This window comes from Phalacrocorax aristotelis, chromosome 3 (assembly GCF_949628215.1).
Source record: "Phalacrocorax aristotelis chromosome 3, bGulAri2.1, whole genome shotgun sequence".
NCBI lineage: Eukaryota > Metazoa > Chordata > Aves > Suliformes > Phalacrocoracidae > Phalacrocorax > Phalacrocorax aristotelis.
In genome coordinates, this window is record NC_134278.1 from 83,274,533 (window position 1) to 83,300,591 (window position 26,059).

At 43.4% G+C, this 26,059-nt stretch overlaps 1 protein-coding gene across 2 annotated transcripts in view; it reads right to left on the reverse strand.

Moving 5' to 3' along the window:
• Nucleotides 1–26,059, reverse strand: part of PAK5 (p21 (RAC1) activated kinase 5) — a 104,942-nt gene that overhangs the window by 17,720 nt on the left and 61,163 nt on the right. For both annotated transcript variants that reach the window (XM_075088226.1, XM_075088225.1), the window contains 2 exons: nucleotides 23,481–23,695; nucleotides 690–1,487 (listed from right to left, as the gene is read on the reverse strand). In XM_075088226.1, coding sequence (XP_074944327.1) covers nucleotides 690–1,487; nucleotides 23,481–23,684 — 1,002 coding nt within the window. In that variant the 5' untranslated portion in view covers nucleotides 23,685–23,695. The remainder of the gene's footprint in view (nucleotides 1–689; nucleotides 1,488–23,480; nucleotides 23,696–26,059) is intronic.

Below are 26,059 nucleotides of genomic sequence, written 5' to 3' on the forward strand. Positions count from 1 at the left end.
AAAGCAGCCCACAAGTTTGTGCAGAGGAGCTGATTGTAGGTATCATGATTGAAATGCTTTTTTGCACCATAACCCTTTATTTTTACTACATCTAAAACATCTTGGGTGAGATAACCTGCTTTGATTTAATCTCACTGCTTAAAAACAACGTGGAGATGGGTAAACCCCTACTCTCATTAGCAGCAAAGGGTTAATAAACCTTGTAATATAAATATAGCACAAATACAATATAAATATTAAAACACAGATGTTTCAACCTTGTACGGTGCCAATTCCAATACAAAAGTATCTGATATACAAACCAGACCAGCTTCTCACCCCTCGGTGAGATCTGCACAGGTGTACGAACTCCTAAAGCTACAAAAACTGCCAAAGAACTCAGGGTTTTGGGGAATCCCAAGTAAAGCCCCTGGAAGCTGGGCATCTCCAAACCTGCCTTTTAATAAATATCTTAAATCCATGGGTCCCTGACATCCATTTTCAGACACCTGAGTAAAGTGGGTGGGTTTTCACACCCACCAAGCGGCAACCATGCAACTCCCAGGGATGGTACCGGCCGTGTTTGGCATCGCGTGCCCAAGTACGGCTCCTTGCCCTTAATTTTTTGCAAACACTTAATTTTTTGTATTCCCATTTTGGAGAGGATGATTCCTGCCCTGGCAACACCGTCACCAGGGATGTCATGTTACCTTGGGGATGCCTGCCACAGTTTCGGACAAGCGGGGGTAGGTGTAGGAGCTGTAGGAGTGTCCTTGCTGGTGTGCTTTAAAAGCGCTTGCTCCACAGGGCATGGCTGGCTCCTGCAGTCCAGAGCCCGACCTGGACCTCTGTCTCATCGCTGGCTGAGGGCTTGCTGGGTCCACGTAGGATGACTTCGGCCTCTTGTCGTAGTCATCCTTGCCCAGGCCATGACCCCAGTCACCATCGCTGTACTCCAGCCTCTCCTTAGGGCACTCGCTCTGCACCGACTCTCGGGATGGTGTGTAAGGAAAGGGATCTCTGTAGTCCAGGGAAGATCCACTGGGGATCCGCTGATACTCCAGCTTTAGGCCGCCATATTCCAGTGGTTTGGGCTTTGTTTCCAGGTGCACATGGTAATCTGGGAGGAACCTGGAGAGCTCTGACTGCAGGGGCATCACTTCTGAATAACAGATGTCCCGGGAAGTCACCTTCATCATGTGGCCATTCTGCTTGGTGGCATAGCTCCCTTTGTAGTACCTGTCTAACTCTTCCCCGTAAACAGTCTTGTCTTGATATTTTTCCACAACATAGTCTGTTGTAGTGTCTGACTCACTAGAGTACTGGGAATACGTGATATAACCATTTTCCTCCTGGTGCCTCGGCACATGGTTTGCGTTTCCTTGGTGGTGGGTGGGAGGACTTTCCTTCCGCAGAGAATTGGATCGTGTCACCGAGATATTGTCAAATTCTTCCAGCAGGCCGTTGATTGAAGTATCCTTTCGAGGCTTATTTCCTCTAACAATAGTCTGGGAATAAAAAATTGCTTCGATTAAATACCAATTTTCATTTAATATCTGGCCAAGAAAACCACTGAAAAAAAAAGTCTGAGATTCACCCAGAAATGCCAATAGTGATGTGTTATGTTCTTCAGCCACGTATCTCAGAATAATCCATTGCTAGAAAAAAAAATCTCAATAAATACTTACAATAGGACATGCAGAAATGAATAAACAAAGAGGGGTTAAATTCAGTGTACATCATAAGCTAAGATTTAGCATGCAACCCCAAGACACTCTTAAAAAGCCCAGTTTAAGAGGTGAGTGCTCAGCAGCCAACAGCAGAGATGTTTCAAACCACTACTTACTTTTTATTTGTTATTATTCAGTTCTCTACATCAAGCCAAACTGCTGGGCTGAATCTGATTTACAGGGTATGGATAAGCTAAATGAAATTAATTCAGCGGTCACTTCTACATGTTATTTTAACAAACTGTCAGAATGGAAAGGAGCATATAGTTTAGTGGGCACTGGGGTTTGATTATTTTTTACAAAATATATGTACCTGGGTAGCAGAATTACTACCAGGGATTACCTCTAAGTTACCTTAGCATAAGAGACACTTGGGGAAGAGGAAAAAATACTTAACTACATCTCCTTCTGACAATACACAGCATCCAGCAAACCACTGTGCCCAGCCATGGCTTTGGGACATCCACATCATGGATGCCATGTGGTGGCAGCGGTGGTGGCCCTGTTTCTGTCCTAATATTGCAAGGTCCTCTATAGATCCCCCAGGCATGGATGACGAGTGTGTAGGAACACCACAGATATGAACTTGCTCCCATTGACTGCCCACAACCTCCTGCCCATCCTTACTCCTTTCTGTCCAAAACACTGGTGCTCCCGGCAGAGATTGGTTACAGCTCTCCTCCAAGAAAGATTGATTATTTTTAACTAGTATCATCTGGAGACTGTAACACATGGTTGCATCCATTTTTCAGCAGTTGACTCCCGTTGAGCACTGCTTCACATTTATAAATGCCCCACAAGAATAAGATGAACAGATTAAGGGCCAGGGCCATAAATCAATGCGGCCCTACTGAAAACACATTTGCTTTGCTGATTCGCTTCAGCTAAATATCTAAGGCTGTATCTTATTTACATGCCGAGTTTGTTGAACAGAGTCACTGTGGTTACCCCAAGGAGATGTGCCTCTGTGAGCTGCAGCCTGCCTCTGCTGCACGTCAACTGTGGCATATCAGACACCAACCATGGCATATCAGATGTCAACTGTGGGATATCGGATGCTGACCGTGGCATCCAGCCTGGCCACTGGACCTTCATTCATTGCAATGCTGACAGAGGAGGCTCTGCTCCAGGCACAGTGAGGCTGCTCAACCCCTGCTTGAAAGCATGCAGGGGCTCAAACTTTGTCAAAATAAGCATTTCATCACTAATAAAATAACTTTTTCACAAATTAACAGCAATGTACTCTGTTATTCAGCAAAAGGCAGCTGAGAAAAGCCAGGCTACAAGCAAAGCAGTCCTGACCTCACACTGATCCCCGCTCTGATTTATGTCCGTAATTACTTGCCTAGTTTGCTATTTTGAAGCTAGTGATACTGAAACAATAGGACAGCAAAAATAAGGAACAGCAAATAGATCACTCCTTTCACCTCTGAAGCCATTCAGCAAGACGAGAGGAATTGGTTTCATTCGGCTACAGCCCCTTTGGCAGGAAGACTGCGTGATCATTCATATTTAATTATCACATAATAAACCAGCAACATTCAACAATGAAATGCTTATAATTGAAAACAAGATTTGAAATACCCAACTGCCACCCTGCTTCCCCTGTGCAAATGCATGCCAAGGAATACTCTCTGTGGGACTGGCCTTCACAAAGGAGAGGTTTCCTGGAGCAACCTGCCTTGTGCCTCCGCAAAAAGACCTTGGAGCCAGAGGGAGCCCCTGGGAGCAGAGTAGCCTCTTCAGTTATAGGAAAGAGCTGTCCTCCTTCTATTCCGCCAAGCAGATGCTCTGGGGAAGCAGGATTTTTAGATACCTTCAGAGGGGAGATTTAGAAGAATGCAGTTGAGGGTTTATGTGTTAGGGAATTGATTGATGACAAACCCCTGCAGATTAGGGATTTTCTGCAGACAGCTGCATGCTTGGGAGCCACCTTTTTGATTACGAGATTTTAAGAAAAGTACTAACAGTAAAATGGTCTTGTAAGAAACTCCAATTTTCCAAAAAAAAAAAAATCATTTGCCACCGAAGCCCCAGTCTGATGAAGCAGTCTTGGTTAGCTCTGGGACCTGAGTGCTGTCTCATCCCAACTGATGAAGTTAAGGGGCTTAAGAACTAAAACCCTTTTGTTTTCTCCCAGCACGTGGAGGACAACCACTGGCAAACACTGACTTGCAAGGGTGATGGCTTTAATTCCTATTTGCTCCAGGCTCCTCTCTGCGAGTAAATTAAAAGGGCCAGCACAAAGGGAGGATGAAACTTACTTATCCTAGAAGCACATTTTCTACAGACTAGTCAGTGTTTTATTACTATTAATAAAAATTATTATCAATTACTATAATTATTTATTATTATTAACAACAACAACGTTTCTGTTTGCTTTGTTTTTAAATTCAACGCTTCCCTTATATGAAAGGACATACACCTTGGTGAGATGCCCCTCTGGCTAAATCAACTGGCTTATAAGAGCTTGATTTTTTCAAGGGAACACCTATGGTTATTCCTATCAAAAGAACAGTAGTGTCCATAGAGCAGATAATTTAGGGTGTATTTCACCGAGACCCTGGGAAATACGCTATATTGTCAAGTATCTTGCAATCTGAATAGAATTTAAGATGTTTATACACTAATCTGAAATTCAGTGGGTGCCTCCCTGATAGACAGAACAATTTACTAGGCTTAAAAACCAAAGCAATACCCCAAAGCAGGTATCATTCTGTAAGAGTAATAAGAGTAATTGCTCTTTCAGGATGCAAAGCATCAAAATTAAAATATAAAATAAAAGAAGATGTTATGAAGAATAAAACATATCTTGTGCCATGTTAACCTGTCCTGAAGTCATTTACTACAGAGAAAGTGTGTGCCGGGGAGTTGCCAGCACCCACAGCCTTCCCGGAAGCACAGGATTTGCAGAAAGAAGCCAGAGATTGAGAACTGCCATAACCACTGCCCAAATTCCCAAACCCGAAAGCCTAACATTAGCACCGGGGCTAGAGGTACCCAGGTTCAAAGGTATGACTGCAGTGGAAAGACCCAATATGCTGATATGGGGGGGTCTCGGTTTGGGAATGTGGGCTCCAGTTACTGCATCAGCAGGCTGTGTGCTGCATGGGCGAGCAAAGGGAAAACCTCCTGGGACTGAAATACAACGGCAGGAATCACAAAAGATGGGAAATTCTAGCTATAACTTAAAAAGCAAAACAAACACCTTGAAAGAATTTATAACAGAAAAAGGCTACATCAAAAGTGACATAAACACCTGGTAATTAGTTTCATAGGAATTAGGCTAGTTTTTGAATTTTTAAAGGCTTTATAAACTGAAAAAATAAAACCTCATGTTTCCATAGAAGGAGGGAATTATTTTTAAAAATATAGTCTATATCTATTTATATAGATTTTTCCCCTAATTTCTTTTAATTGTTTACTGGTCTCCAAATTTTTAAGGAATTTTCAGAGTTGCTGCAGGTAAAGTAGGTAGTTAAAAGCAAAGCATTATTTGCAAAGGATGCTGGACTAAGATTTATGAAGCCTTTATTTCTGTCTATTGAGATCATGTAATGGAAACCTGTGTAACACCCCAGCATGCATGAAAAACAGATTGAGTCCTACCACAGGTGCAGCTTTCACTGGGTTCACCATGGAAAGATGGGATTTGCTGTAGTCGATACCCAATGGTTATTGAAGGACGTTTATCAGCACATTATGCAATTTAGGAGGGATCAATGTTACAATAGATGAAGGAGTGCCAGTAAATTTTATGCTACCATTACGGACATACATTGAAATCAATGGGGCGCAATCTCTGTTGATTACAGTGTGGTACTCTGAGGCTGTAGCTCTCATTTCATTTCCATTGCGCTCTGGACAGGTTTGGCGTTTGCTCTGGAGCCCGGTGACAGTAGACATCCTTCATGGTGTTTCTGTAGCCATCTGTCCTCCAGTGATAAGCTATAATGGATCTGTCTGTAAGAAATGCTGTCTTGCCTTGTTTCCAAAAGGAGATGAAAAACACCGGCGCTCAAATACTGTATTAACCTTGACAATAATGAAGTGGATAATTAACTGTTTTTTGCCCTAATACGACCTTGCATTTATTGTCTTTAAAACTACTATACTCTACACACTCATTAAGAATATATCATCCTTTGTCCTCCCAGAGCTGTGTTTTCAGAAGTCGATGAGGATTTAAAATCTCTGTGATGTGCAGAGTAAAAAAAAAGTCCTTTAAGGAAATGTCGCCCTTATAAACAGCCAATCTAAACTCTGATTTTGCTTCTAGCTAGCTTCTCCCCTCATTTGCATTATACATAAGCTAAAAGCACAGCCTATGCATATCTGAAAATCAATTTTTTCTTAAGAGAAGGTGCATAAAGCACAGCTGGTCAAAGTAATCCAAGCATAAATGATGGATGTGTCAGTAAGTTATCTTCTTGTGTTGCAAGACATTCAAGGTATTTATAGCTGTGTTCACAACACCACATTTTACTCTTCAGTGTAAGCAAATGTGAACAGCACTACCATGGGGAGAAAAACTGATCCTTGTCATCACGTCAGAAGGAAAACTCCAGCTTTCCCTGTAAGTAACAACGTTTTATAGCTGCAGCCAAGAGCGTAGGAGGTGTCAGGAGTCTGCATTTGATCTATTCTCACCAGGATGAGAGGCTGTGAGATATCAGACCAAGCACGGACCTCAGAGGACCTCAGAATAGCTGGAGACCCTCAAAACTCCTGGAGACAGCCACAAGCATGCAGCAAAACCCTGCATTTTCCAGCAGCCCGGGGCCATTATGAGGTGGGCTCCTCTCCCTTGTTCGTGAGGCTAAATTTTAAGTCTGAGCTGCCATCTTGAGGGCTGACACAAGGACCAGGCTCAAAGGAGAAGATGGGAGATGAGAGATAAAGACCTGCCCATGGTCTCCAATGGCTGACTTTACATGAATAAGTAAATACGCTGCCAGAGAGAAAAAGCGATGGCAGCTGAAAGCCTAGCAACTGGATGGCTCAGCTGGGATCCAGGACAGCTGTTTTCACGTGGGCCCACTGTTTCACTTAAGGTTTTTCTCCACTGAATATTCACTCAAGGACAAGTTCTAACCTTTGAGTCACCTTTCCAGATGATGGTGTCAGAACCATCCCTGTGACCTTACTGTGCTCCAGTGAGTGCTTAATTACATCCAAATGGAGACTGAAAAACATTTCAGTACCTCCATGCCCTCTTTCCCTGACCCAATGATGGCATCATAGCAGGTTGTGCTTCCCATGCTCATGCCAAAAGTGCCCAACCAATGCTGCATTGCCACCTGCAGGAGATGAGCTTGTGCATCAGCCTTGGACATTAAATAAAAGACCACGTGTAAAAGAAAGCACTTGAGTCCTGTCTATTTTTGGGACAAAAGGGGTTTAGAGGCAGAATTAAGGACAGGGGCTGTGCTGTCACATCCCTCTCCTCTGCATTTCCTCCCACCTAATGGAGGTTCAAATGTCTTGGGGAAATCATTTGTACATTGCGCTTCCAAAAAGCCTCAGGGTTTGGAAGCTGCTGACTTATTCCCTAGGTCTTGCCACAGTGGCCTTAGTGTTGGGTGACCTCTCCATGGAGCCGGCAGACCTGCTCCTCACCAGCGGCCACCCCAGGGCTCTCTCCCTTTGGGTGCCATCTGCTCCCACCACCAGTGCAGTGCCCTCTTTGTAACCGCATCTATGTCTGTATGGTTGTACCGCAAGGGAGGTAATTGGATAGATTTGCTGCTTTGAACTCTGAGACCTGAATTGTGCCAAAACCCAGCTTCTGGCTGTAGGACCACCAGACCTCACCCTGAGACAGAAGAGGAGATTGTACAAATTGTGCCAGTTAGAAACAGCAGCTGTTTCCTGACCTCGGCAGGCAACAAGCAGACACAGCCAGACAGATGGACAGGCTGGCACCAGCGACCTGCACCAAACAGCTAATTTCTCCACGGTAATACAAAGCATTAACCTAAGGGGGAAGTTTAGGGTGCTTGTGCCATACAGCATTACCATGGAAACGTGCCCTTTGCAACAGAAACTTATCAGATACATAATGAGAAATGGTGCTGGATGGGAACAGATGTCATTTATCACTCTGCACTCTCCCATACTGTCCTATGGAATCTGCTCCAGTTTTGGTCTACAGCCTGACTACAAAACAGCTATTACCCCGAGTTAGTCACAAGGAATATACAACAGACAGGAAAGTATGTCAGAATATTTCTTCCTGAAGCCTGTAATTTAGAGCTTGGTTTACACTTGGAAGCCTGAGGGTTTATATAATTTCTGTTATGAATTCCTTCCCAATGCTATATATTCTCATTCTCTCATTAAAAATAATTTAAAAAAAAAATCAATCGTTTCTGGTATCCCACAGTTCCCTCCTCGGGCAAGGAGTTCTGCAAATTTCACTGGTGTTGGATGTCTCAGCTGGGCGAGGAGGGTCTCTGCTCCCTAGACCAAACATGCACTTTGTAAAGTGCATAGTCACCCAGCAAAACCAGGAGCACGAGACCATGTCACCTGCCCCTTGCCATAAAGTATCTCAGCACGCAAGCCATGATCCTGTCTCATGAATTTCTCTAATCCCTTGCTAGGAGATACGGAAATTCCTGTTTGGGACAGCTCTTAGACAGGACCTTTCCCATGCACAGGAGGAATTAAATATAAATTAACCCCCTCAAAGTAAAACTCAGCCAAGTCCACCTCCATGGTTTTGGTAGCTGGGAGGGCAGGAGCCCCCACACATGAGCCCAGGAGTGCTGCAGGATGTGCCATGTCTGGGATGTGCTCATCACCAGAGCTGACTCAACAACACTGGATACAAAAAAGCAGGTTTTACTCTGTCCACCTACTATCATTCAACAAGTTTTTCACCTCCCAACGGATGCTAATAGCAGCAGAGTGTAGTTTCTTTTTTATGTTATGACAGGAGAGGCAACAGATACCCATACCAACACCTCGCCGCAGGCACACTGCGCTTTCCAAGGGTAGAAGGTCACTGAGTGTAATATCAGTTCAGAAATACCTCCCTCAGACAGGCTGATTTACCTCTTCTGTATGAAGTCTCTCCAACCACTCTGGTTTCCTTAATATTGGACTAGAGGTGCTCAGCTTGGGGCTATCCAATGGTTGTGTTACAAGGACTGTGCCCTTGTATCTCTGCTAAATTCAATGGAGGAAAAAAAATAAACCATTCTTATAATTTCTCCTTTGAAGGAGGGATGGGTCCCAGAGACTCCTTCCCATGCATCCACCTGCACAAAAATATCTCCCGCTCGCTTCTGCAAGCGCTACCTTACAAAATTTCATGGCTGCCCTGGGCTGAGCTCTGCAGCACGTTTTGGTGGGGCTTGTCCAGAGGGGCTGGACTGAATAGATCAGATGAGCTATTGTCATTAGGTTTCTGCTGCTGCAAACCAGCTACGCGGAGACCTGTGAAATACACCCATCTAAGCTGTAGTGACATTTCTGAGCGCACGCCGGCATCGGTGAAATTTTTTGGCTGCCACACAGCAAAGTCACTGCACAGCTGAGAGCTCAGCTTGGTAATATGCAGCCTTCAGGTGTGTACACCCAATACATTAATTAACCTGATACTGGCAACAGCACAGCATAGCAGAGAAGCTGGCAAAACGTTGGCATGGCCACATGTTAATTATTGAAAGATGAAGATAATGACAATGATCCACATTGATGACGTAGAAATTATATTTACTCAGCCTGAAAAATATGTATTACTCGATAATATAGTGCAGTTATAAAGGTGCAGCTAAAGGTTTGAGAGAAGTGCTTAAAAACAACACTAGTGCTAGCTGTTCAAAATTCTTCAAACATAAAATGATGGAAAACTATAAAAAAAGGCTAACCAAAATGGCACTGTGTAATTGTCACCTTTCAGAGCAGTTTTTAAAGCTAGTTGCCATAACAACAAGAGCAACATTTCATTATAATCACATTCACTAGTAATTCTTTTGACATTTTAAAATATAGTAACTTTAACACAACATTTAGTTTTTAAAATTCCACTGAAATACTTACATTCTAGTAACTTTTCCTTTTTTTTTTAAATACACAAATATGGTTGTTATATGTAATTTGAAATGCTATTAGATAATATTAAATGTTAAAAATAATTATTCTGGGTCTACTTAAGACATACCAGATATATGCAATTTTATATGCAATATGTATACACAGATCTCTCAGACACACAACAAATGTGAAGTGTGACTTAAAAGTTTTAGACTGAGTGAGAAAGTTAGTCTACTTATTACTGATGAGTTACACAAATACTTCACAGGGAGAGGAATGGAGAAAAATCAAAACCACAGAATTTCTGTTTCATGAGACTTAGGACACTTCAAAATTTTCTTTTATCCCCAGATGGAATGAAAAAGCAAAATGTCCCACAAGATTAAATTCCTCAAAAACATTAACTGTGGAAATTTCAAGTGCCCTTTTAATAGTGCTGCATTTTCCTAAGGCTGATGGGAATTGTTTCAGCACCACAGCGCACGGAGTGGACCTCCTAAGCCAAAAAGCTGTATCAAACCACACCAAAGACTGCAGTTTTTGGCCACAATCTGGATAAAATCTATCAATGCTGAATTTCCTATTTTGTCAAATTAGCATTTTCTGGCAGGAGAAGAAAAAGATTGCTGACTTGGAAAGCCTGTGGCCAGCCCTGCTGATGAACACCAGCAGGACCAGGTATCTTATTCACCCCCTTTCAAAGCCATTCCATCTGCCAGTGCCTCTGTCCTAGTGGGTATTTTCTCTCTTTTCCCCGAGGAAGCTGTAAAGCAAATTCAACAAGATTTACTGAGGTATAGCTGTGGTCCAGCTGGTGGGGTTTCTGCACCACACAGCATCCCATGGTGATTATGGGGGAGCCCTGCAGCAGCAGCACCCCAGAGCTTTCCAACGAGGCTGACTTCAGAGGCAATGCAAAGCAAAGTTGGGGATGTTTGGGCCAGATGACAGAAATCCTTCCCTCCAAGAAATACAACTTTGTTTTTCAGTTCTGTAACACAAGACAGCAGCAGACTGGAAACTCATGACATGTTACATTTCCAGGACCAAAGTCTGCTGCAAGTAGGGCTGTGCATGACTTGAACAGGTTTATGTCCAAATGAAAATGACAGAATTAAGGGCAGTTAATACAAAGCAATGAAGCTTCAGTGTCTCTAACTGGTACCTCAGAAGTCTGGGCTTGGGAACAGGTTTGTGCCTGGATTACTGATGTGCTATGGGAGAGACGTGGGACCTATGCCTTCTGCACTACAGCTCTTCATCCTCAGCCACAATGCAGGTGCAGGGAATAGGAGATGAAGCAAGGGGTGGCAGCAATCCTGATGCCTCTTTCAGTTCTGGTATCACCACTTTCTAACCAAAATGCATTGCAAAAATGCATCTTAAACTAGGTGTGAACTGACTCTGCTGCCCATCGCTCTGACCTCGGTGCAAGCACTCACATCAGTGGAGAAACTGCAGGGAGGTGAAGTAAAAAGGGGCTTCGGGCTAGCCCAAATGGCTGCAGAGTTTTGTGAAGCCCTCTCTGTAGCCATAAGACTGTCATCGTAATCCTTAATGCTGTAGCCACCAGTTGTCTTTACATCTAATATTCTAATATTTGCAGCCTAGGCTGGTTTGTTTTTTTTTGCTATATGTTTCCCATATAAATGTGGGGAGGTGTGAAGAAAATGAAAACCCACTTTTCTCAGCAAAGGCATGAGAAATCACAAGCAGTGAGCAAACACACAACCACCATCTCCCCAAATATTTCAGCTTTGATAACCTACTGCTACGCTTCATGAGAGCCGTGGGTCTTCCACACAGTACCAATGCCAAGGTGCCCACTGACACTGCTTCTATGGCACAGAGTCAGTATTTTACATCTGTACATGATTATAGCTGGGAACTGGTGGGGCACAACACCATGTGAGTCTTCCCAGGGCTGATATGCATTTTAAAAGTCTTTTCTTTAAAATATGCATTTTTTTAAAAGTCTTTCTACAACTAAGGTGCATGACATCATTGCAGATTTTATTCTAGGGACCAGAAAGGAGTTGGTGTGGGATTTTCATGGGGAGAGGAGCACTGCATTAGGGTGGGTGGTGTATAAGACAGTGTCCCATCCTTTCAGTCTCGCTCACCACCACATATGTTTATTGTAACGACCACAGGAGTACAAGGTGCTCACTGCCACCGTGGAGAATACAGTTTGCTTTGACCAACAAAGCCAATTAAATCAGCCTGAAGAGAGGGACAGTGTGTAATTCATAAAATCGCACAAAACATAAACTGTCTTTGTAGCTCACATGACATTTCCCCAGATGAGGTTCTGCTCATGCCCTAAACATACCCATTAACAAATGCAAGGTTGATGGAGCATTAACCCTATTAATGATCCTGGCACTTTTTTCCTCAGTGAAAGATTTCTAGCTGCAGTTTGATTGAGCTTTCTGAAATACTTAAGTAAATTCCACTGTGATAAAATTTTACGCTAGGGAAGTAATTGCCTTCATCTGACAGCTCTGGTTGCGGGGCACTTGCTTAGGAAGGCAGAGGCTCTTGGGTCACTCTGCTGTGGTTGCGGTCGTCTCCCTGCTTTTATTTAAAACAAGAATTTTGACAGTCTGATAATTTAGAAGAAACAATTTAAACTGTATTACTTTTTGCTGCAATTTACCACAGCAAAGGAGGCTTTATATATGGCAGATGCTTGAACACAAAGTCAACATTTCTGTTTCAGAGCATACGGAGGCCAGCTCGAGAAGCTCCTTCTGCTCTGCAAGCCACAGCGCAGGATTGTGAATTACCTTCCTGCTTCATAAATCATCAGGTGAAGGCAGCAAGCAGAAGATGCTGGTGAGTGCATCAGTCCCAAGTGCCATTCAGCTGGTGTTCCGCAGATCGATGGGGCTCATCTCCCATAAGCCTAGCAAAGTAGCGCTCAGGGTTGAGACAGTCATGGCAATCACAGCCCTGTATATTTGGGATTAATGCACTGAGAAAGGGTGGGATGATGCATTGCACTGGCCATGCTGGCAGGGAAGGGACCACCAAGGTACAGCTGGAGAAATCCCCTGCAGCCGGTACTGTGCCAGAAAATGCCTCAGTCCCATGGCGTTAAAAACAGTGAGGAAGTTTAAAGGTATTTCACTAAAATAGGGTGTTCCTGGCCACACACTTGTAAGGTGTAACGTGATTGATGTCTCTGAGTATTATGGGCTCCTTCATCTTCTGAAACCTCACTCTTTGACTTCAGAGTATCTAGGAATTTGTATTAGCAAAATAAAAACACAACATAGTTTCATATGCATTATAAATTGCAGTATTTTTTCTTCCAAGGAAGTATATTTGGGTTTTTTTGCAAGGACAGCTACTAAATGGGAAGTGCAGTCATAGGAATGCCCTCAGTGAGTGGCACTAACTCCCACTGAACAATTTTCACCCACAAACGTGGACTTAGAGCAAAGAATGCCCCTACGCAGAAATCTATCCATTAGGTCAAATCTAAAGGTGGGTGAGAGGAAAGACATAAGAAGCTTCCTGAGCTGATGTTTTAATTATTCACTCTTGTACATGAGAAGGGTGAATCAAACACCTTCTTGATGGGAACAAACCAAGGCAGAAGATTTCAGAGGATGCTCCGAAGCAGAGTAACTCACAGGGGTGATGCAGAGCACAGCACCACAATATCTCATTTACAAGAAACCGCTGAAACATTTCTAGGGTAATCTCAATATGATTCGATCTGCTGGGCTGCACCGCTGCCAAGTGCACTCTGTCCCCAGCGGCAGATTGGACCTAACACACTTAATAAATTAATCTGCCTGACAAAGTGCTGCTCCCTCCCCTTCCTCCAACCCCCCCAGACAGCACGGAAAGTCAGGAAGAAGGTGAAGGGCCATGCAGCCACTGCTGATAAGAGAGAGAAATGGTTCTGTGCCCCCTGGCTGGGGTGTGGGATGGGAGTCAGACCCAATCTCCTGCCCCAGAGCATTTTCCTGGGGTGGTTCATAAAAGCTGGTGTGTTTAAACCAGTTTTTTATGCCTCTATATCTTTATGCTCCTGGAAAGTACTACTTCAAATGGAAGCGTAAGTCTTAGCAGTAAGCATCTTCACTTTCACTGTGGTCTGTGGGAATTATTAAATGCAAATTAGGACACAGAGAGCAATTACTGTTTTGTTCAGACTATCAAACTGTAAAATTCAGTAAAATTCATAATCTCTTGCTATTCTTTTAACTGTGCGATCCTTATAGCTAACTAAAGACTCTTGGATCTGACCTTGGCAATTAAAAAGCAGAAATGCTCATCCTAAATACTTACCTTCTGTTCACTTTTCTATCTCCAGACACCTGTATCTGAAATGCCCTTTTTTTTCTGTCCCACCCAATTCATCCCACAGACAACAGAAAAGGCAGTTAAAAGTCTTTGCAGGCAAGTCAGCATTGTTCTCCTGTAATACACAGCACTTTTCTAGTGTAATTGGATCCTGTGTGAAGGGGTAGACAAGAAAGTAAGAGCAGAAAAGCACTTTCAAATTCCTAGAGAGCCACCAAAGCCCAGATCTAATCACGTCAGAGCAGGAGACAGAAAAAAAACACATTCACACCTGGAGCTTTGGCTCCACAGGTAAATGAGCTGCTTGGCAACATTATTTTCCCCCTGACACTACCACTCTTTATGAGCCAAAGTCTGCTGGGATTGAATAAACTTGGCTGTTTGGTTATAATAGAGAATATAATTTAATAGGACTATAACCACTGTGGCTTCTGTTCTGGGCTACAGTGGACCAAAACAAGTTCATTAGTAGACCTAGGAACAAATATATCATGAAGATGTGCAGAATGTGGAGTTACTGAATGATTATTATCATTGGATGTTTAAATGGAAATGGAATTAACAAAGACTGCCCTAGTGCCGATGTGGAGTGCAAATGCTGTGTGATCGATTTTGTACAGAAATCCCCTCCACAGACCTCTTACGAAGTGGGTTAAAAAGTCTACCTTGAACAAATGCCATCACGATGCCCAAGCAGATTTCTCATAACTTCTGCTGTCTGGGTCCACTTTTAACACGCAGGGAGATGAATTTCCAGAGATTTTTTGCTGCCACCTAGTGTTCCCCTCTGCTGGCCACCCACGAAATTTTCTAACATCAACGCATCTTTGCATCTGAGGGAATTCAGTAGCCCTGTTGGAGGTTTGCCCAGTCCATGGAAATAAGAAGTATCTCAGGGTGTTTTACTCCATCAGCTTTCTCAGCTGAGCCAAGCGAAAACCCTCTGCAGTATGTGACTGAAGCTTGGCAAAACACATTCAGCCTTTCTATACGTTAACTAGGGAAAGCGTTTACTGCTTACACTTTACCATTTATTTTCCACGCTTTGCTCTCAGGGATCACTGACATGGTACAGGAGCCAGAAGGATCCTACTGCTGCAGCAGCTGCCCCAAAGTACCACCTCCACCTGCCCAAAATCCTCCTTCTGGCCTCAGAGATCTTACGAGTCAGTGCAGGGCAACTTTTGGAGCCAAAAAGCTTGTCTAAATGAATGGGAAAGAAACAACAGCCATGTTAGCAGCAATGGAGCCAGAGCCCTCTGCCTCTTGGCAGAAAGCTGGGAGTGTGGCTCATTTATCAGGGAAGGCAAGCAAGCAAGAAGAGTTACTGGAACAGTTTCCTATAAATTTGTCTTCAGGGACTAACTTCCACGTTAAAAAAAGAACCTGATTACAAGTGTCCTTGCTCAGGATCTAATTCCTGGCTTGTTTCAGGTTATACAGTGCTACCTGGAGAGTATTCCCAGCCTGGTATTCCCAGAGGAGACCAGATTCAATTTCTGAAACACTGACACTGAGCGTTTGCCCCTTTTTTGTGTAGACCTACAGGTTAATATGTTTCTTGAGCTCTAAAGCAGGCTAGTCTGCCTCAGCAGATGTAGATCATGAAGTCTAAATTTACTTTCAATCCTTAGCGAATTGCAAAGTTCTGCTCACCTGTGTAAGCTCTCATTAATAAAAATAAAGCTTGCCTCCACCACTAATATCACTCCAACACTAATATTACTCCAAGAGTAATATTACTTAAAATCACAAGGCTGATGTAAAAAAAGCATTTAAAAACATTCTTTACTAATTATATTAAACTCCTTTTACCCACAGAAGTCTGTAACCTATATTTTTGTCTTTTATTGCTGCAGGCCCAGGTAAAGTAAATCCTTTCCCATGTGAGCAGACCAATTAAAATCAATGTCAACGGTTGCATGAACAAAGCTTACTCAGAGGACAAAGGACTTCTGAACAACATCCTTAGATCTCACCCTGCAGACAGCAAACTCCAACACTACTCCAGGGAAAAGCCCAATGAGCTCAGCAGGACTGTGGAGGTGGAGGTGCAAGCCTGCCTCCAACTATCTGCAGGAGTAGGGTACTGGTAGCACAAGCTCCTTTGGGGATGTCAGGGACCTTTTAAACGAGGGACATGATCAGCAGGTAACTGATTATCACCCCTCCAAGGCAGAAGAGCAAAATGATGCACTTAAAGCCTTAGTGCAGTGATGAACTTTTCTACACAGTCCAATGTGGACCAAAGCATCGTTCCCTACCCAGCACTATCTGCATTAGCTAGGGAGATCACCTCTGAAAACCACATTTCTGCAGGCATCACTTCAGGGTCGTTTGAGCACATTTAAAGGGTGGAATTCACAAGACAGAATGTGAAAAAGTTGTTTCGCCACTTACAGTATTTATTCTGTGTGGTGGGAGAGGTTTGTTTACTGGCAACCTCAGTGTTTCTCTAGGATGGCCAGGTCCTGCTTGTAAACCCTGATGTTGGTTTCTATAGCTCAGCTGCCGACAGACCCTCCAAACATACCTGGCTGAACCTGAGGGGTTTGTTGTGAGGGGCAACATGGTCAGAAAAATTATGCGAATAATCTATTTTCTTGTTCATTTGAACTGAAAAACTGAGGAACATTTTGTTGTTTTGAGTCAATCTGAAATTATAATTATGCTAGTTTTTCTTCTCCAAATGAGGCTCTGGAAAAATAATTTCAAGTCAGGCTGGATGAAGTGCTTCAATAGCATGAAATGCAATGGTATAAAAATGAAAGAGCTGCTGCTAAAGAGACAATCAGGAACTTTGCTGTTCAGAAAGCCAGAAACTCAAAACTATAAAGAAGAACAGAGAATGCATCAGTCAGAAGCACCATGGGAAGACGTGCTTCCTATAGAATAGAATAGAATAGAATAGAATAGAATAGAATAGAATAGAATAGAATAGAATAGAATAGAATATTTTGGTCTGAAGGGACCTACAACGAACATTTAGTCCAACTGCCTGACCAATTCAGGGCTGACCAAGTTCAAGCATGTTATCAAGAGTGTTGTCCCAATGCCTCTTAAACACTGACAGGCTTGGCTTCATTTTATGATGACTCCAGGTTGCCAGTGTGACACTGTAGTAAAAAAATCTGTGCAGCAGTTCATGTACTTTTGACAGAGATGAAGATGTATTAATGTCACTGAATGTATGTGGGTATGGGTGTGGAAAAGACCCGAGGAGGACGCAAGGAAAGGAGAAACTAGTATCACTGGAGCAATAGCAGCACTCCTCTCCCCTAACTTTCATCCTCAGTCAGTTTTTCACCTCACCTGACCTCCCTGCCCAGTGTCCATCAGTGGGGAGGGATGGGCAGCTCCCACCATGGTGGTGCCAGAAGATGAGTCACTGTAACAGCCCCACTCTCGGCTGCTTCCCAGGGTGCTTCACATCCAAGGCTGCTTTCATCTTTGAAACCAAAATATTTCAATATTTTCACAGAAAACCCTGAAACAAACAATTTCTGATATCCAAAATGTTTTTTTTCCAGCTGACACTGTTTACAGTGAAACAGCATTTTCCACAAAATGAACTACTCGTGAAACATTTCTTCCTATTCTTTTATTCAGGCATTTTCTCTCGTCAAACTCAACCTCACAGGCAGCAGCAATATTCTTCTAAAGGACTTAGGTAAAAACCTATGATTTCCTGAAATCAGACAATCAGAAATAAAACCAAAAGTTTCCTCTGTACAATGGACTATGTATAGGAACATATTAACCTAGTGATATAAATTAGAAAAAACTTCTGAGCTGTGTACTTTTTGCATTTATTTGTACTGTGGCTGATTTTTATTTGTACAGTGACAGATTTCCTGCAAGGTTACACAAAATTGGTAACTTGGCTCTCCTCACTCCAAGCAAATGTTGCAGTAAGATACATCCATGGACACTAGGTGGCATGTTTGTATTATATCTGTTCAAGGGGGTACGGAGACTAACCATGGTAGTACTGTCACTTAAAAACATAATAAATCAAATAGCCCTCAAGAGCGAAGCATTATCCCTTTGAAAGAAAAAGCTCCTACTTAAATACGTTACTGTAGTTTCTTCTGGCACTGTGTAGCATCAAATGCATTCCTGTTTAGTGATCAAAAGACACTGGAAGTGGGGCTGCCTTACAGGACACTTGCAAATCTGACCATAATCACTTGTAGATGAAGATAATCACAGATAAATGGAGGCTGGAAGGGACCTCTGCAGGTCATCCAGTTCAACCTCCTGCTCAGAGCAGGGCTAACGTTGAAGTCCAGTCAGGCTGCTCAGGGCACTGTCCATCAAATTTTGCCCTTTCCAAAGGCTGAGATCCCAGAGCCCCTCTGCTCAAACATGCTTGCTGGCAAAACATTTTCCTTTCACCCAGAATTTCCTGTGCTGCAAGGTGTTGGCTCTTGCCCTTTTTGGAGACTCCCCCATACCTCCTCTCCTCCCGCTGAGCACAGGCCAGGCCCATCGTGCGATTGCAAAGCATGTAATTAGGAAACTTGAGTTATTAAGCGTGAATTTTCATGATGCGGTTACAAGGAAGGCCCATGAGATGTCAGCAGCCTTCCAGGTCCTGCCCCAGCAAGAGCAGTACTGTGTGTCCACAGCATCCTGGTGGGATGAGAACCAACCTTCTTCAAGCACAAACTTCAGACTGTCCCATCTACAGATGTAACATGGGAGGAATAAGTAAAAAGAAGGAGCTATCAAGAAGGAGAGGTACAAATTTGGGAGGACGAGGAAGAGACAACCAGCCAGTCAGGACAACCACCACTTTGTCCATCTGCCCCCAAGCAGTGGGCAAAGCCTTTGAACAGCTCTTTATTTCTAAATCCCCCTTTTCCTGGTCAGGAATTTCCCCTGTGCAATTCCACACAGGAGGGGAGGGCTGGGGTTATCTAATGAGAGCTGGACACTTCTGACTGCTCAAGCCCAGACAAAGACCCCTGCTCATCTCCTCTCTTTGATGTCTTTAACCACTCAGCACTGCTGTGCACAGCTCTGTGCAAATGCTCCACGTCCTCCATTTAAGCAAGAAAAGCATGTACATGTAGGGAAAAAATGACACCTTAAACGAGGCTTGAATTCAATTGCTGGAAACACCTTAAGAGGCCAAATAGGATGGGGAAGAGAAATACCTGTTTTTCCTTCTGTCAACATTTACAGTAAACAGAAGCTTTGATTTTCGTGTCAGAGCTATTAAAAGGGCCACACCAGTAACTTATTTTCTGATTGTTTTTCCCCTGTGCAATAGAGAGGCTGAAATATAGCAGTAGAAGCTTAGAAAGTTTTTAAAGATCATGGTTAACTTGCCAGCATCAGGGTCAATGTTTGAGAGGTAGAAGTGAGAAAAAATAAACTAATAAGACAAAACATATAGATAGACCACTGAAACATGAGGATGAGAGAGAAAAGCCAGTGACCCTGTGGTCTGTCCCCTACAGAAATTCTCTGCCCTGCAACAACACCCACGCATTGCAGGACACCAGGTAAATGAACTGCCGCAGGTTAACGGCACAATTAATGTGCATCTCAAATTAATGTGTATCTCAGGCCAGCTGTGGGGCATTCAAGGACGTTTTGGTAAAGCGATAGAAAGGATGTTGTTTTCTCTATTTTTAACATGAGAAGAGATTTTAACAAGTCTTCAGTGCCGTCCTGCTCCCACTGACAGCAGCAGACATTCAAGCATCATAACAGAGCATCCTTACAAGGCCAATGCTATGCTCTTTTGGCAAAAAATCATCAAAATAAGGGTTCTGGTGTTTGTTTTCCTAATATTTTTAGCAGAGTGGAGAGACCATGAAGAATGAGTTTTGCTGCCTAAGGACAATGCCTTTGCTCATTTACTGATTCTGAAGCTTTCCAGAAATCAAAGGGTGGCAACAAATTGAAGCTCCTGTGTAGTGGAACAGTAACAACAGGCCAAGCGTATTGTGTGCTGAGGGAAAACATGCAAACCATGAGCTCCAGGTACACATGGGACAACTACAAAGTACTGAAGCAAGAGAACCGAGAGACCTGGCATCAGGATCTTAGACTTCATGAAGCCTATTTTAAATACAGGAAGACACAGACGGTTCACATCTTTCATGCAGAGATGTTTTCAGTGAAAAATCAGCCTTTTTTCAAGGGCTACACCCCAAACCTATAAAGGCACCAATGCTTTCTATTTTTCATGAAATTTTCTGCCACATTTTACTGACTTGAGTTAGCATCTGAAATACACAATATTCTGCTGGTATCTAGGTCACCCACACCGAGAAGGGGAATCCCATTATTGTCTCTCCTCATGCTTGAAATGAATGAATTTGTACAGTCAGCTCAGGTTTGGATTCAAACGCTGATATTACCATGACAAGCCGCTGCCACCTGCGTGCAGACGCACTACAAGCCTTTCATCCCAGCCAACACAGGCGCAGGGTGATGACATCCCCCCAGATATTTGGGAGCCCAGGGCACTGCGTCTTCATCACTGCTGCTGCTGCCTTTGAATATAGATGGAGCAGTGAGAATATTTATCATTTATTGGTTTTACCCAAAGGGACCCACTATGCACCACCAGATCCTATCTGCTTTACAGACTGAGAAACAAGCAAACACCACTAACCAGGAAAACCCACAGAAGTCAAGAAAAAGTCTTTCCCTTCCTCTGCTTCAGCTTTGGGTGAAGCCCAAAGCAAGCAAACACCAGTTCTGTCTCAAAAACAAGAAATCAAGCTCTTAAAGTCTGCCTCTATGATCTGTGCTACCCTTCAGTCATGAAAGAGCATGTATTAGCAGGAACACTTCTGCGTCACACCATACAGGTAGTCTTTACTGAAGTAATTAAACAGTGAATAACATTAGGAGTGCAGAATTGCAGAGTTACAGAGCTGCTGTATGACCTGAAACCATGGCACCAACTAACTCTGGCCAAATGCCTCAGCCTGACCTAATACTGTGGCTCAGGACACAATTATGAATCTTCTGCTATACCTCAGTGCATTCCCAGGCATGTTATTTAAACTATCAACTGCTGAGTGGAAAAGAGAAAAGTTGTAAACAATATTGAGATCTTGGAAGCTTTGGTTTCTATCTTCATGAACTGCAAGTGTATGTTAAATCTTCAGTTCTCACTGAAGTTACGAAATCCTTGCTGCCTAAATAACCCTTCACAAGAACTAAAGGTGCTAGTGCATATGCACACATAAAAAATTCGACTAAATTAAAAAATTATGCTGAACTAGTTTAGCAGCATTAAATATTCTTAGTTTTAAAGTGGCCACAACTCACTTTCTCTCCATAAGTTAATTTATATCAAAACAAGACATGCTAATTCTTAGTAAATATACAGTAAAATGATTGCTTGTGACAGAGTTAAAAGCAAATTCTCAGATGACAGTCAATGCCTCTTAGCTGCTATTTCAACTAACTTGTTTTTTTCTAGCACTACTATGGAGGCCCATTTTAATAGGCTGTAATTTAGTTTCAAATAGGGAAAATAACTGGAGGGTGAAGGCACAATTTCTTGAAACCTTCAGTCTTAACCCTATTTCCTCGTCTAACTATACCTTCGGAGTGGTGGCATGCAATTAACTGCAATTTGGGTAGTCTCCTTCCAAATTCACATCTTCCGTCTATGCAGAAAACCCTCCTGTGGGTCCCTCCGCAGATGGGCTTGTTTGTGCTCAGCCCCATGGCCACTGCCAAGATGGGTACCAGGTAGCAGGCATCCTGTCCCTGGGACATGCATCCTGGAAAGATGTCGTGGGATGCACGGTTGCATCAAGGACCACCACAGCCCAGGGCTACGCTGGAAAAACAAGCTCGGCTTGGAAACTGCACTTTGACTCCTAGCCCCAGCCCTTTCCTGACCCAGGATGCTTTAGTTCAGAAGTGCACCCTGATATATAGACATATGTAGACCTCTGATATACAGACAGAAAAGCAAGAATTGACAATTTCTTAGAAACAACTGACAATGATTTTCTCCACTTCAAAATGTGGCAATTACTTATTTGGATCCTTCACACCGTGCAGTATGTATTGTTTCAATGGGACTCTGCACATGAACCAAGCCATACATATGTCCATTTGCAGGCTGACACCCAGAGTTCTATTGCCTGAATGGTGCTGAGAAAGTTAATACATTTTAAAACTTTTTAAGCTTATGGATTTATAGCTCCAGAACTGCAGAAAAGAGATGGTACTGCTGCAAGATAGTAAGCTGATTTTTTTTTTTCATTTTAAAACATCTTTATGCATTCATGTCAAAACATCCAGGGATATTTTTGGTGTTAAGAAGGGCTGTGGAACAAAGTTGCTCTCCTTCCCTAGCAGGAAAAGGTTTGCCTACTCTTTTCCTCATTATTCTGGGCCTTTATTATGCAGTAAGATATGTTATTACAGCAAAAAATCAAGACTTTGTTTTTATCCCCTTTGTCCTGTAGCAACACCCAGCGGTCCTGATCAGCAAGTGATGAGTGTCCTTCAGTAGCAAGGCAGTAAATGTAAATTTAGCAAAGAGCACTTATCAAATATAAATACAGGGTCTGTGCTCTCAGGATTATCTGATTTTCCCTTGCTGCGAAAAATCCATATGAAAATGAAATCCTAAATTTATTTTGCAGCTTCATGATGGTGGCAGGGTACAGGCTACCACCAGCACACAGGTGCGATTTACAGGGATGTTAGGATGTGCAATCCCAGAAACACTGCTAAATCAGGGCAAATTTACCTACTAGAATCCTGAATCTCTAAAGATGGGGATCCCAGAGCCCTGGGTGCCATGTCCAGTGCTGCTCTACCCTCTGAGCCAAGTTTTCTCCCTAGCTGTCCAGCCTGAACCTCCCAAGCCACAACCTGAGGCTGTTTCCCATCATTTTACCGCCCAGTGAGGAGCTCAGCTCTATCACCTGTGTTACCTCCTCCAGGCAGCAGCAGGTGTCAGTGAGATCCCTCCCTGAACTCCCTGCCTGGCTGAACAAGCAATTTAATTTTTTTCCTTTGGTGTACTTTTGCCTCTCTCCCTTGCTCCAAACTGCCTTTGCCTAAAGCACTGCTCTTAAATTAATTATCAAGGAGCTTTACGCTGCAGAGGAGCATTGCTTTGGGCCTCCACCGGGACTTGTAGCTTTTTCTTCTGCAGCCCAGGAACATGAAGGCATGGTCCCTGCAAGACCTGCAACACACACTCTTCTGGGACATTCCTACAAGTTTTATACATATAACTCTTTTTCCTTGCAGCTCTACTATTCAATATTTGGATTTGCAGCCCTCTCTGTACTTGCACAATCCCCAGACCTGCCTGCCTCCCTGGACAGCCACTATGGGTATTACTTCATCAAGATGACATGCAATTAAAGACGGGTTAGGAAATTCAAATGTGACCTTGCACGCTACCTTCATAGGCGCGAGCTGGATGGGAGTGATGCATGAGGGATCCACCATTGGCTTCGGCCTGTTTGCTGTGTCCGCCAGCAAGCTGTGCCACTGCTGAGGTAGTCCTGTGAACTTCTGCTGCCGGTGGTCAAAGCCAGTGTGAACCCGATGCTCAAAGTTAGAGGGCCCAGAAATTTCAAGCCTTTTCTTCTTCTTTCCGAACATGGTGGAAAAATCTGGAGATGTCATAGGGAACAGGAAAGAAAAGAAAAAATCCATCTTTATGCTTTGTTGCAAACTGCAGCCATTCTCTCTACTGCATAGATAATTTTATTAGATGTTATTAGTCAAATACCTAAATCAACCTTACTCCAAACATACTGTCTTTGAGATCTATGCAAGGAAAGCACTTATCTGACCTCCTCTCACAGGATCTGAGATTTTAAGAAATTAACCCAGTCTCTAATCTATGTATGTTCATAATACCTTATGGAACAGGAAATGCCTCTATTCCCAGGACAGAAAGCCCCAGGTCCTACTTTCTGCTCCCCTCTCTGCTGTCTGCTCACGCTGCAAGTTGCATCCTGTGAAAGCTCACAGCCCTAAGCAATACCAGCAGCAGTGTATGGCTTTGCTCAGAGGACAGCATACGGTATAAGTGGCGAGCCGTGCCCCGACATGTCACAAGAGCAAATGCACACACAGCTTTGCATTGTAAATCTATACACTAGATCTTGGCAAAAAGACAACCCATCCCAGATGAGAGCCTGGCCCTGCTATGTTCACGTCTAGATCTCACCCAGCATCAGTTAAAGGGGGATTTATTCCTACGCCACTTCAGCAATGCAAATAGAAAGCTCAGATCTAATTCCAATTTGGTCTAAGGGCTGTCATCTGCATTCATAAAGAGTCCTGCTTAAAAACAATATCAGGTTTCAGCTGCTATAATAATTATATTTACATGGTGTAACTTCTCCTTCTAGAGGGAAATGATTTGCTCTGAGAGCCACATGCCCAAAGCACCTGGGTTTATGCCCAGGTGGGTGCTCTTTGCTGGCTCCCATCCATCAGACTCACGTGGGATTCATTACAGCATCAGCACTATTCCTTTTACAGTCCAGAAGGAGGGATCAGCTTTTAGTCTTTGTGCAGGTGGTACAGAGGAGACCCTCCGACACTGCGCAAGCGAGGAACTGGAGGCTGTTGGAGGAAACATCCTTCACACCTTATGCATTGCTGGACAGACCTGGGTTGACCTGGCTGCCCAGTAAAGCTAACTGTTACAGCATTTACTCTAGAGAAAGTGTTTCGGTCAACTATTTAGTTGTTATTTCCTGACAAGAGTGTGTTTGCCTTCCCCCTGTCTGCTTTGCAGGTCCTGAGGAGCCTGGGGAAGGCAGCAGTAGGGTCTGCAGGGCACACAGGGAGCACAGGCAGATAGCTTGCACAAGATAGGTTTCAGAGGCAAAGTGGAAGGAGGTGTGAACTGCAAACTGAAAGGGAAAAAGGTATTTGGCATAGAAAATAGCCAATACACTTACAATCTGCATTAACCCTTGGGTTTGGTCAGTCTCACCTTAAAACAAAGTGGAGCCTAATGGTTATATTGAGGCAAGTTCAGAATTTACTTTCTGAAGGACTCCAGAAACCTGCTGTGTAAGGCAAGGAGAAATTCCTGGTCCCAGGGAAACAAATAGGGTCCTGTTGCTTTTCAATGAAATACAGTCCTGTGTTAGAAAAGTCCTCTGCCTGCTTTCTATTGTCTCAAAATAGTCCTCCACCTTGATATCATGGCCATTTCAAGCAGGGCTCCGTAAGCTCTCGAGCAGCATCTGCCCGAAATAGCTGTTGGGCAAGGAGGCGGCAGCTCTGCAAAACCTTGTATCACAGGAGAAACTTGGCTGTAAACATGCTGGCCTGACTTTATGATTCAGGAGGCAGAGAAGAGCTCAGGGAAGAAAATACAGCTGTGTTGCTGCTGCTGTGAAAAGAGATGGGATGATAAATCAGGTATTGATTCCACCCTCATTCCTTTTTACTAGTCTATTTAAAGATCAGGTCTGTTATTTGAAAATTGAATGCTGGCTGCTTTGTAAGTCCCCCTGTGCGTTTGCAGGGGATTATGTCTCCCTTGTGCATATTTTCTTTAGATGGAGCAGACCTGCTCTGGTTGGCCTTTCTTCGCAGGTCTCATCTTTCACACCTCCCTTTGGCTTTGCTCCCCTTCTCTGAACTCCCTCCAAATCTCCTGCCCTTTCGACACTCTCTCTCCATCTCTGTTAACTCTGGTATCTTCCTCACCTTCCTCTCCTGAAACCTCTCACCATCACCTTGCTATCTAGTCCTTTTTCCACTTTCAACATTGTGATCTTTTTATTTTAATGTCAGTGGCATGTCAGGTACTTGTGGCACTTGCAGAGGTGTTTCCAGCCTAACCCAAAGCCATCATGGTTGGTCTCTGGTCACAGATTATGTTTTCAAGGCTCAATCAGAAGCAGCTGGCAGTTTAGGTAGTAGCTTGTATTCACTGCCCATCTACAGGGCTCCACAAATCACAGCTGGCTGCAGATCAATGGCACTGGATTGATTTCATTCACCCT